Genomic DNA, 12445 nt, shown 5'->3' on the forward strand with positions numbered 1-12445 from the left:
TTCAAGTACAGTGGTGCCTCGCACAACGAGCACCCCGTAGAGCGATGAATTCGCTCTACGGGGACGTTTTTCCGATCGCTAATGCGATCGCAGAGCGACGGCCCCAATGCGTGAAAATCGCAGAGCGAAGGTCGTTAAGCGGTTCGCTTACCGACCTTCGCTTTGCGACCCGCCGATCAGCTGTTCCGCGGCTACAAAATGGCCGCCAGAAGCCCCAAAATGGCCGTGCGCAGCGTTTTCGCGCCCTCGTTAAGCGAGGGGAGGGCGCGAAAATGGCTGCCGACCATAGGGAAGCATCGCTGAACGGTGAGTATTTGGCCCAATTGGAATGGGCTTTTCCTGCCCTGTTCAACGATGCTTTCACACAGCGAGGGTTAATCCGGAACGGATTAACCTCGCTGTGCGAGGCACCACTGTATAAACATCTCCCTGATACAGTATGTTACTTTTCTAGATACAGTTCTATTTTTATGCAGTAACTTCTTATTTATACAACAGTCACGTGAACAGTGGTCCAGTCTAGACAGAGGCGGGCCACTTCCTGTTACAGTTGTGAAAACCAGGCCTTTGAGATTCTTTTCCATGAAAAAGGCAGAACCAGAACTCAAAATGTTTTTTATATATATATATAAAATTTAAAGGAACTCATACATGTGTTTACTCATTATTTCACAGCAGCCAGGTTGTTTATTGCTCTCTGATTGCACAAGTAATTCCCCCTGCATCACAGGAAGGAAAATACTCTCTAGTTCCCTCGAGTGGTCCTAACAATATTTCATCTTACAAATATTTATAATTAAAAAGTAAAAACAAAAAAATTGCCTTGTTGCATAGGGTTGAATGGTCCCATAAAACCTTAAAAATGTCCTGTCAAAATCCTTCTGAAATACTTTTAAGATTTACTTCAAAAGGAACTTTTTGAAAGTAACTCAAAAATGTTGTTACTTATACCGAAAGTAATATAATTACTTTTACATTACATTTGCTGTACTTTCAAAACTACTCATCTAAAATTACCTAACTAATATCTGATTACTTCCAAGCTCTGAGCAAAATGATTATGTATTTTGTTTGCCTCCCCTTAGGTGGGTTTTCTGAAACATACGCAGCTCTTTGTGACTATAATGGGCAGTCGTGCCGTGAAGAGGTGCAGTGGGTAAGTTCAGAAGACAGGAAGAGCGAGGGGTGGTTTACACCACCTAGAAAAAGTTATCCTTGCAATTACCTTTTCTCCCAAGTTTGCATGTGGTTTATAGAAAAATGATGGGTTAGTGGTTTCTGGGGGGGGGGGGGATGCTATAAAAAGTGTTGCAGAGTTTTGAATTTCTGGTGAAATTCCTGTTGCTGCCCATTAGAAGTACTCACAGAGGAGAATAGCTACCAGTTCCCTAGTTGGTCCACCCCTTTCTCATCAACCGGCCCTTAATGTCTCAGCAACTCACTTTGAGACATGTATAAGTGAAAAAATGAAGACATTTGTAGGAGAAAGAATAAAAACGTTTGATTACTGACAGTTGCAGACAAATCAACAGCAAACAAACAACTGACTCCCAATAGACTAAAGAGAGGAAAAGAGATCACACAGCAGAAAGGGGTGGGGAGTTCTCTTTGAATTCAAAAGTAGGAGATCTGGTTTTAGATGGACCTCCCCGATATGAGAAGGATGTCTTTATTTTTATAAGCTTCCAGCTAAGTTTTCTTCTTTCTCTTTCTCCTCCAGGACGTGGACACGATTTACCATTCAGAAGACAATCGGGAATTCAACCTGCTTGATTTTTGCCACCTGGAAAGCAGGTGAGATAAAGGGAGCCGACGTGGCTGGACGTCCACCATTGATAACCCTAGTAGCTCCATCTGTCTCCAGACGTCGGTGGTGACTTCAAGCGAGCCTCATACTCCGTCCTTCCGTCTGAAACGGGCGGGGGGGGGGGACTGATAAAGCTGGCCCACCTTAACAGAATAGTAGTGGGAATCCTGTTCACCCATGTGAAATATTCTGCAGAGCAATAGAGGGTCCCGAAAGTATTTTTCTCTGGAACCCCTTGTGGGCCAGAGAAAGCCCAGGGTGGATTTTGATTTCAATCAAATTCACAATTTAAATCATGATTTAATTTTTTTTAAAATCAGTGTGTTTGGGATTGCTTAACTTTAAAAGAATCCATTGAAAAAATTTAAATCGTGATTTAAATTATAAAAAAATGGTGGGTTTTTTTTTGGACAATTTAACTTTAAAATCCCCTTTTTAAAACTTAAATCATGGTTTAAATTTTAAAAATCGGATTTTTGGGGGACAATTTAACTTTTTAAAAACCATGTTTTTACATTCAAATCATGATTCAAATTTTAAATATCAGGTGGTTTTTTTGGGCAATTGAACTTTAAAAACATCCATTTTAAAAAATTTAAATCGTGGTTTAAATTGTGATTTAAATCAATTTGACTTTTTGAAAAAAAAACTTGATTTTTTTTTTAATCCACTCTGAGGAAGCCCCCTTAATGGCTTCCCTATTTCCTGTTCAAGCTTTGCTGAAATTTTGACACACACACGCCCCGGTGTTGCTGGACTACAACTCCCATCAACCACGCTGGCTGGGGATGATAGAAGTTGTATCCAACCCCTGTGGAGGGCTCCACCTGGAAACCCTCAGCCTCTTATTTCTTCTCCCAAGTTCTTCATGGTTTCAAACCGGCCCCGTATTTTTTCCCCACTCATCCCCTTTTTTCCCTGGTTTCCAGGATAAATCGTTAAAAATTGTGCATTGTGATGGAGGATGTTGTATGCATGGATTATTGTAATTTTTTCCCCTTCTAATCCCCCCTTTCCCCCCTCTTTTCTGCCAGGGACTTAGCTCTGATCGTGGCCGCTTTGGCTTATAATCAGTGGTTCACCAAACTCTATTGCAAAGACTTGCGGCTGGTAGGTTTCCTGGATTCTTCCTATGCATTTTCTTGCCGGGTGTGACCTGGGCCACGTGTCCTTCTTATCCAGTGGCCGAGTCGGCACCTCCTCCGGCTGCAGGACCTGGAAACCTCAGACCATGGTTTTGCTGGTGTCGAAGAGCTGTACTTTCATCTTTATATCGCACGGCCTTGGTCGTCAACGAGAGTTCCCTGCATTTTCTCTCAATCCCCTTCCATCGTTTCGATGTTGTGCTTTAAACAGAAGACGAGTGTGAGAAAAGGGGAAAGAGAAAATATAGAGAACGAGGAGATGAAATGGTGGGCTAGAAGGGTGAAAAGGGGTGGGAATCAAGTGTTATTTACTTATTTAAAATATTTTTATCCTGCCTTTCTGCTAAAAAAAAAAACCCAAAGTGGATTACATCAAAACACAATACAGTAGGATCCCCATATCTGTGGGGTATGGGTTCCAAAGGCCCACTGTGGATGCTTAAAAACACAGATGATAGCAAACGCTATTTTAATAGAGAACACTATACATCACACAATCTCTTGCTCCCCCTAGTGTCCAGTTCTGATAATGTCCTAGTGGAAATATATTTCCATAGCAAACTCTCTATGTAGCATGGTCTCTGGCTTCTTCCTGCAGTGCTAGAGGAGGCTCTTGAGAGTCCCCTGGACTGCAAGGAGAACAGACCTATCCATTTTGAAGGAAATCAGCCCTGAGTGCTCACTGGAAGGACAGATCCTGAAGCTGAGGCTCCAGTCCTTTGGCCATCTCATGAGAAGAGAAGACTCCCTGGAAAAGCCCCTGATGTTGGGAAAGTGTGAAGGCAAGAGGAGAAGGGGATGACAGAGGACGAGATGGCTGAACAGGGTTATCGAAGCGAACAACATGAATTTGGCCAAACTCTGGGAAGCCGTGGAAGACAAGAGGGCCTGGCGTGCTCTGGTCCATGGGGTCATGAAGAGTCGGACATGACTTAACAACTAAACAACAGACAACAGCTGGCTTCCTTTAGTGGCCAGTACTAGTAACTTCAACTTTAGAACTATATATTTCTAGGATTTTCCTTTTAATATATTTAGACCATGGATAAGTGAATCAGTGGATACTGATCCCACATGTAAGAGGGTCCTACTGTCTTGAATACTAAAAGCAGTAAATTATTCAAATATGAAAAAAAAGAATAGACAACATTATATTAAAAAGGTCAGGTAAAAGCATATCTAAAACAGATTAAGAAGCAGAAAAATACAAACCATCCCATTTTAAAATCTCTCATAGACAGTCACAGGAAAATGCTGACGAGAAACGTCTTTGCCTACTTACGGAAGGCCACACTAGTTGGTTACAGCAAAATCAACAGGCACTCTTTTGAGGTTTTTGACTAAAACATTTAATTTGCTCTTAGCTCTTGTAGAGTGCAGGCCAGTTCATCAGACTTAACTTTAAGAGTTGCAAAGAACTGAGGATTTCTTTCAGATGATCCGTCTTTTTCAGATCTTGCTTCTCTGTCTGCGGAACCCCACATTTTTTTCCCAGGGGTCTGAGTTGACCCCAATTTTGGAGGTGCTGTGAATCCACCCCAGGTTTTAGTGTGCAGTTTACAGGAGCTTTCTGAAAACATTAGATTGAACCTGAACCATTTCTGGAGACAAAAAATGTCGAAGCTGAAGCTCTCCTACTTTGGACGCATCATGAGAAAACAAGATTGTCTGGGAAAGACCATAACACTGGGAAAAGTGGAAGGCAGCAGGAAAAGAGGAAGACCCAATACGAGATGGACGGACCCTTTAGGAAGCCACAGGCTTGAGTTTGTAAGAGCGGATCAGGCCCGTTGAGGACGTTTTGGCAATCTCTTATTCACAGGGCCGCCCTATGTTGGAGGCAACGTGTTGGTGTACATATAACAACACCTCCAAAATTAGTATCTTAGGAGACTCTTGTAAACTTCGGACTGAAACCCAGAGTGGATTCACAGCACCTTTGAAATTGAGTTCAACGCTGATCCACTGGCGTTTTCCTTCTGGCACAACTGTGAAAAATGAAGGACATTGTTTAGGATCCAACTAAGTGCGGGAACTGCTACACACAGGGAAAGTCTGCATCGGATCGGTCTTATGCCTCCCTCCTCCTTCTCTTCTCAGGGCTCCGAGGTAGCCGAGCAGGTTCTGCATACGGCCAGCAAGTCCCATCACCTGGAGGAGTTGGTGCTGGACAATGCAGGGTTAAAAACGTGAGGCTTGTCTAGACTTGGAAATGCATGTTTATGTCTTATCCTCTGTGTGAGATCTGGGCAGTAAAATGGAGCAGTGTTCCTTTCCTCGGCCACTTGGCCATCGGACCTCTCCCCCCCCCCCCGCCCCCAAGCCGTGCTTTGAGTCTCAAGAAAACTCAGGAAAATAGTTTAGGCTTTGGACAATAAGCTAAATTGTGGTTACTCTAAAGTGAAGGTAGGAGTATCAAAGATTTCCCTTGCAGCTGGTCAGGGACCCAGAATGTGTGTATCTTAGGTCCGTGATATTTAAACACATATATTGTTATTTTACCTTGTGTTTCTGCTAACCGCTTTTCACACATTCACACATCAAACCATGATGTGATTTGTCGAATTCTAGCTTGCTGAATCTCTGTTAACAAGCTGTGGTTTGTTAACCGGCCATCAAACCACTGTCTGAATCTTATGTTTTGTTGCTGGGTTAAACCATTTTTACTTATTTATTAGATTTCTATCCCGCCCATCTAGACCAAGGGTCTACTCTGGGTGGTTAAACCATGGTTTGCTATCGACTCATAACTGTGGCTTGTTGGAGGTTTGTTTCCAACCTGCCAACTCTGAACAACTTTGCCAGAGAAGGGCAATATATTTTTTTTCTCCCATCGCCTGCTATTTTACTGACAGAAAGGATAGGAGAGAAATTAAGCAGAAATGGAGAAGATAAACTTCATTTAATTGTCCGCCATGCGATTCTTGGCTTAAACAACAAACTGTAGTTAACCGAAACTGTGGTTTATTGTGATGTGTGAATTACACTGTATAGCTGCTTATAGAGAAGGGCAGATTACAGATAAACAAAGACTTGATTTATTAAGAGATGACTTTTGATGTAATCATAACAGCTAAATGTTATGATTTGATGTTATTACTAACATCAAAGCTGTTAGTAATTATAACAGCTAAATGGTTGTTGTAGTTTTTTGGGGCTGTTTGGCCATGTTCTGGAGGTTTTTCTTCCCCTACAGTTTTCTCCAGTCTCTGTGGCCGGCATCTTCAGAGGACAGGAGTTAGAACTCTGTCTGTGTCCATCCATCGGATCCTGGCTGTGAAAGCCTTCGAGAATACAGTGGTGCCTCGCTTAACGACAATAATCCGTTCCAGGAAAATTGCCATTAAGTGAAAACATCGTAAAGCAAAAAAAAACCAAAACCCATTGAAACGCATTGAAACCTGTTCAATGCGTTCCAATGGGGTAAAAACTCACCGTCCAGTGAAGATCCTCCATACAGCAGTCGTTTTCGCTGCCTGTATAGCGAGGAATCCATCCCTAAACACAGCAGGGAGCCATTTTAATCACCCAGCGGCCATTTTGAAACCACCGATCAGCTGTTCAAAAATGTCGTTTTGCAAAAAATCGGTTCCCAAAGCAGGGAACCGATCATCGCAAAGCGAAATTCCCCCATTCAGACCATCGTTTTGCGATCGCAAAAAGATAGTTGTTAAGCGGTTTCGTCATAATGCGGGGCAATCGTAAAGCAAGGCACCACTGTACAAAACAGCTAAACCTTCCCCCCAAAACTAGCAAGGATGTTCTCTTTATCAAAGCCTGGGAACATTTTAAAAATATATTTTTTGGACTGAGATTCGCGAAATCCCCAGCCAGCATGATCATAGAATGGAATTAACTTTATTGTCATTGTACTTCCACATAACGAAATGAATGCCATCTCCAATGCACATAATGAGAAAACACACAGGAACATAGCATCCGTAACGTTGAAACATAACATAAAAATCATAGGAAGTTTATGGCGATTTTCATCATCCAGTGGTGTCGAACTGTGGCCCTCCAGATGTTCTTGGACTTCAACTCCCAGAAGCCTTCACCACCACCTCTGCTGGCCAGGATTTCTGGGAGTTGAAGGCCAAGAACATCTGGAGGGCCACAGTTCGACACCACACAGTCTCTGCTTAAGGATCATATCTTGTTCTCTGCTTCCACCGTATTCTGTTTGATTTTGTGGGAGACCTTAAACATTTACTTACAAATCAACAGATTGGATAAGGACTGGAGAACAGAGCCACCCCCTCTCTCTTTGTTATTTTACAAGTTTTATAAAGTTTATAAAAAATACCACATAGAAATAAAAAGAAAAGAGTGAAACAGAGGGTTGCCGATAAAAAAAAAATACGGTTCCAGAATCACAAAAAATGTGGTTACAGATTTCAGTGTAGGAAAGGAAACCCTAAAATTATATATTGCCCTGTCTTAGAGGAATAAGTTCCATGTTTGCCTGAGCAAGCTGGGACCCCCCCCCCTTCCACAGTTTATCCTCCGAGAGAGCGCAGGGAGAGACGCTGTGCATCCTTCAGAGAGAATATTTATCCCTCAATCCCTAAACAGAACAGGTCATTTCATTCATTACTTGTAATCCCCTTTTGAACTCAACGGGGGAACGGAGAAACGGAATGCAAGAAAACGCAGAGTCTCTTGCAAATCTGCCTGGAGAGTAAACAGGTTGTCAAAACAGGAACCTTAATTTACTCCCTTCACTTCAAAGACCCTTTGAAAGTCTAGGGAGAAGAGAAATGCCTTCCGCTGAATTAGCTTTTCAATGTCTTACTTTGTGCATCCGTTTGTTCCAGAGGAATTACAGTCTCTTTCATATCTGAGAACCCCAAATACTCTCCGAGAACAGTCAGAGTTGGCAGAGATGTACAGTAAAAAAAAATTTATATTCTGAATTAACAAACTTTGTACGGCCATTTCCCAGACGCACTGCCTTCTTCCTCTCGTCTTCATGTGATTGGCGGGTATTTTTAACGGATGCTGTGCTGGTTGCCTTTTGATTTATTCTCTTGGTGTGTTATTGTGCCCAAGTGAAAACATATGCCTCAGAAACAGAGGTCTGCAGATTTATGTTATTGCATGAAAACTGACATATTGCCCAGAATGCTAGAGGGTGCAATCTGAAAATAGAGATACACATCCTTGACTTGGAAACATTTCAGTTTGGAGGAGGAAAAAGCAGAGTATTGGGGATGGGAAACACACAAACCAGGAAAGCGTTCTTACCCTCAAATTCTCTTCATTTTCGAGAAAACTCTTCCTGTCTTATCTCTGCCTGGTACTCAAGGGTAACTTAGATTTGATGCTTGCTAGGAATTATTTGCCGTACATGAGCTAAGCATCCATGGGGGATTGGTTCCAAGCCCCCTGTGGATGCTGAAAACGCGGATAATAGCAAACACTATATTTAGCATGGTAAAGGAAGGGGGCAAGAAAAAAAGCATTTCCACAATGAATTTACCAGAACTGGCCACTAGAGGGAGTAAGAAACGGTGCTATACAGTATTTTATTCAACAACAAGAATACATAGTATGGTCTCTGGTTCCCTCTAGTGGCCAGTTCTGGTAAATACACAGTGGAAAATATTTCTAGTTTTTTTCTTTTAATATTTTCAAACCACAGATAAGGGAAACCATGGATACTGATCCCGCAGATATAGGGATCCCGCTGTAAACCACACATCCACAAAGGGGATGTTCCCCTATGTGGGGCTGTATCACTTTCCCCCCCTTCTCTCTCTGGCTCCCTCTCCGCAGGGATTTTGCCCTGAAACTCGCCTGCGTTTTGTCGGAAAACCCGAACACAGCGCTCCATGCCCTCACGCTCTCGCACAACCCGCTGGAGGACAAAGGTGAGAGATGGCTCGGCCCAGCCGATCTGGAAACCTGGGAATGGCTTTTAGCGACGAAGGCCGGGAAGCGTCTCTCGGCCCTTCGCTTTTCTCCTCATGTCGCTTTTTTGCTTCCTCGGCAGGTCTCAGCGCTTTGAGCCAGCAGCTGCTGTGTTTCCCTAAAGGTCTCAGCAAACTTTGCCTTTCCAAGACCAGCATCACTGCAAAAGGTATCTGTCACAAACTTAAGTGAGAATAGCTTCAACCTTCCCCCAGAGTAGTCCACCCCTTTTCTTATGGGGCGGACTACTCTGGCACTTCCCGTATTTTTCTGTCTATAAGACTATACTTTTGTCTAAAATCTTTAGACTGAAAATTGAGGGTCGTCTTATACACGGAAGTAAGCTGAGCAGAGAACAAAAACAAGTGGAGTGGAAAGCAGGGATCGAAGCGATCCTGCAGCGCTTTGATCCCTTTCCCCCTACACTTGCTAAGCCCCACTTAGAGTTCTTAGTTTTGGATTAGAAAAGTGGGGGGGGGATCTTACACATGGGGGCATCTTATACACGGAAAAATACGGTACCATCTCAGTCACTCACTCGGAATAATTAGTAGGAGAAAGAATAAAAGGTTTCAATTCTTACAGATCAATAGCAGATGGACAAATTGCCTTCAGCGACAGACCTCGGCAGACTCTAGAGAGGGGGAAAAGAACAGAACAGAGAGGCGGGGCTCTTTCTGAATTCACAGACAGGGAAGGAACGATTGGTTAGCACAGGACAGTCACCCCAGCCTGGAAAGGTCCCTCCCAGCCAAACCTACTAAAGGCAGCATGCGAGGTTGCGAAAAACAGATTCACACTTCGCAGATTGTGAACCATGGCCAATACTGTTTTAATCTTCTGGCTTTGGGTACAGGAAAAATGCTAGACTGAGTGTGGTCCTCCAGTGCCCTTTGCTCACCAGAAGCTTGGTTTTTTTTTTTCAAATTAAATTAAATTAAATTAAATTAATTCATAATTTAATTACATTAATTCAAATTTTAATTTGATTTAATTCAAAGTTCCTTCTCTGCTGCAGTTCAGCTGGCATGCACCAATTGCTTCACAAGGTCTGCAGATTAAAATTTCTGTTTATTTATTTGTTTCCATCTCATGAAAGCTTATGACGAAGACTTTCTCAGTGCTTAAGAGTATTGGAGCTATGGGTGCACATCAGCTTAACTGCACAAAATATATAATATAATATATTATAAAATGTTTTATTACGGATCTGGGCTGGAATATGTTTCTTCATCGTTTCCCTCGTTTATCACAAACATATGCCGAGTTTGCTGTTGTTGTTTCCTTTTTGGGCAACAACTCTGAGAATTCTCCAGAGGAACACAACATCAAATAGTTCATCAATAGCTTTTTAAAGGCAAGATTGTTTTCCATGTTTACTTGTTTTTAATTATGCCTTTGTATTTTAATTAGCAACAGTTTAATTGCTTTTTAAAAAAGGTTTAACTTACTGTGTTTTGGATTCTATTCTTTTCCTATCGTGAGTCATCTTGGGTCACCTTATCAGGAGAAAGGCGTTCTATCAATAAAAGAAGCCAATGAATGGATTAATAAATCGTTATCATAAATGGCTCTTATAAGAACTGCATCACATTTTGGTACTTGTCATTTCTCTGGTGACTTTGGTGAAGGAGGGAGAAAACTACCGTATTTTTCCATGTATAAGACTATACTTTTGTTTAAAATCTTTAGACCAAAAAACGAGGCTCGTCTTATACACGGAAGTAAGCTGAGGAGAGAACCAAAACAAGTGGAGGGGAAAGCAGGGATCAAAGCGATCCTGCAGGGCTTTGATCCCTTTCCCCCTACACTTGCTAAGCCCCACTTAGATTTCTTAATTTTGGATTAGAAAAATGGGGCGTCTTATACACGGAAAAATACAGTGACCCTTTTCAGAAGGGTCACGGCTTTATAATAGTTCTGGGGCATCCTTTGTGTCTGGTCTCCTTGTCAAAGCACCCTCTTCCCTCGCAGGGTTGCTGTGAAGAACGAAAGAGCGCCCAAATGTTTTTTAAGGGTTGTTTAAAAGATTGGTGACGAGCATCCGGTTTCTGTTTCCTTTCCCAGGACTCGCCATCCTGTGCCAGAGCTTCAATGCCAACCCAGCCTTCACCAGCTCTCTCCGCCATCTGGACTTGAGCAAGAACCCCGGGCTGCTCGGGTCGGACGAAGCAAATGTGAGACGCCCCGGCTGCCCCCTGGATAAGAAACCTTAAGACTGCAGAGTAGGAAGGGACCCCGTGGACGACGGATCCCAACCCTGGCCCCAGGAGGTGCAGGGTGGATATGATAAGAGTATGGCACACACCTCAAAACACCCCTCTTAAAATTTAGCTGCCTGTTGAAAATAAATTTCGGCAATAACTCCAAAAAGGAACTAGAAAACAGTATTCGTGAACACCAGAACAAATGGTGGGTGCCTATTACTTTTGAAATGTAACTTAGTTACTTTCGCTTTACCCCCAGAAGCAAGCGGTTCCTTCCAAACTCTGCAGCTCTGGGTCCTGAAAAGACGAAAGAGTTATTTTTCTGTGTATAAGATGCCCCTACGTATAAGGCGCCCCTCACTTTTCTAACTCAAAATTAAGAAATCTAAGTGGGGCTTAGCAAGTGTAGGGGGAAAGGGATTGAAGCGCTGCAGGATCGCTTTGATCCCTGCTTTCCCCTCCACTTGTTTTGGTTCTCTCCTCAGCTTACTTCCGTGTATAAGACGAGCCTCAATTTTTAGTCTAAAGATTTTAGACAAAAGTTTAGTCCTATACATGGTAAAATATGGTACATTGAGAGGGTCTGAGTGCAAGAGTTCAGTTTAAAGCCTCGTTTGTTGCTCTGTTATGCGGGTGTGATGTTTTCAGCCAGAGACATCGGCCGGGCTTTGGGACTTGAGTCTTGAGAGCAAATCTTCGAGACCTCGAGTCAGAGTCTTGAGTCCTTTTGCCCCACCCACTCCCAAGGCTTGGGACTCGGGGCTTGGGCTGTGCGTGGGCCACCCAGCAGAGGCTGACACATACGTGGACAGCCCCCCTGACCCCTGAGTTGGGTTTGAGTCAAGTCCGATAAGGAGTCATGACTCGCGAGTCTCCTTTGCTGTCTTCAGCACAGAAGAGGTAGACGTCTTGACAATTCGGTGCATGGGTTATGTAATACCGATGGCTTCTGGAGTGTAGTTTATCATTTAAACATGTTTCTTGCTGGTGGGAGGGATGACGGCCGTTCTGTGGGTTTGGTTCCTCCCTTTCATTCTCGCTTTCCCCTTGCAGGGTTTCTATTCTTTCCTGGCCCAGCCAAATGCGTTGCTTCACCTGGACTTATCCTCCACCGACTGTGCCGTCGATGCAGTAAGATTTTAAGACAGCTAGCTATGTGGTAGGGCCCCGATATCCTTAGGGGATCAGTTGCGAGCCCTCTCCACTCCCCGTGGATGCCGTGAAACGCAGAAATATCAAACTCTAGACATTGCATGGTCTCTGGCTCCTTCTAGTGGCCGATTCTGGTAAATACACCCTGGAAATACATAAAGTCTTTCTGGGGTTTTTAATTTAGTATTTTCAGCCAGCGGATAAGCGAATCAGCGGATACC

At 43.2% G+C, this 12445-nt stretch overlaps 1 protein-coding gene across 3 annotated transcripts in view; it reads left to right on the forward strand.

Moving 5' to 3' along the window:
* The window catches only part of CARMIL3 (capping protein regulator and myosin 1 linker 3), a 65602-nt gene that overhangs the window by 24780 nt on the left and 28377 nt on the right, over window positions 1-12445 (forward strand). For all 3 annotated transcript variants that reach the window (XM_072977065.2, XM_072977066.2, XM_078378340.1), the window contains exons 7-14: window positions 1086-1156; window positions 1721-1794; window positions 2842-2917; window positions 5053-5141; window positions 8731-8825; window positions 8948-9034; window positions 10933-11042; window positions 12126-12203. In XM_072977065.2, the coding sequence (XP_072833166.2) occupies window positions 1086-1156; window positions 1721-1794; window positions 2842-2917; window positions 5053-5141; window positions 8731-8825; window positions 8948-9034; window positions 10933-11042; window positions 12126-12203 (680 nt within the window). The remainder of the gene's footprint in view (window positions 1-1085; window positions 1157-1720; window positions 1795-2841; window positions 2918-5052; window positions 5142-8730; window positions 8826-8947; window positions 9035-10932; window positions 11043-12125; window positions 12204-12445) is intronic.

Source organism: Pogona vitticeps, chromosome 6 (genome assembly GCF_051106095.1).
Source record: "Pogona vitticeps strain Pit_001003342236 chromosome 6, PviZW2.1, whole genome shotgun sequence".
NCBI classification, from domain to species: Eukaryota; Metazoa; Chordata; class Lepidosauria; order Squamata; family Agamidae; genus Pogona; species Pogona vitticeps.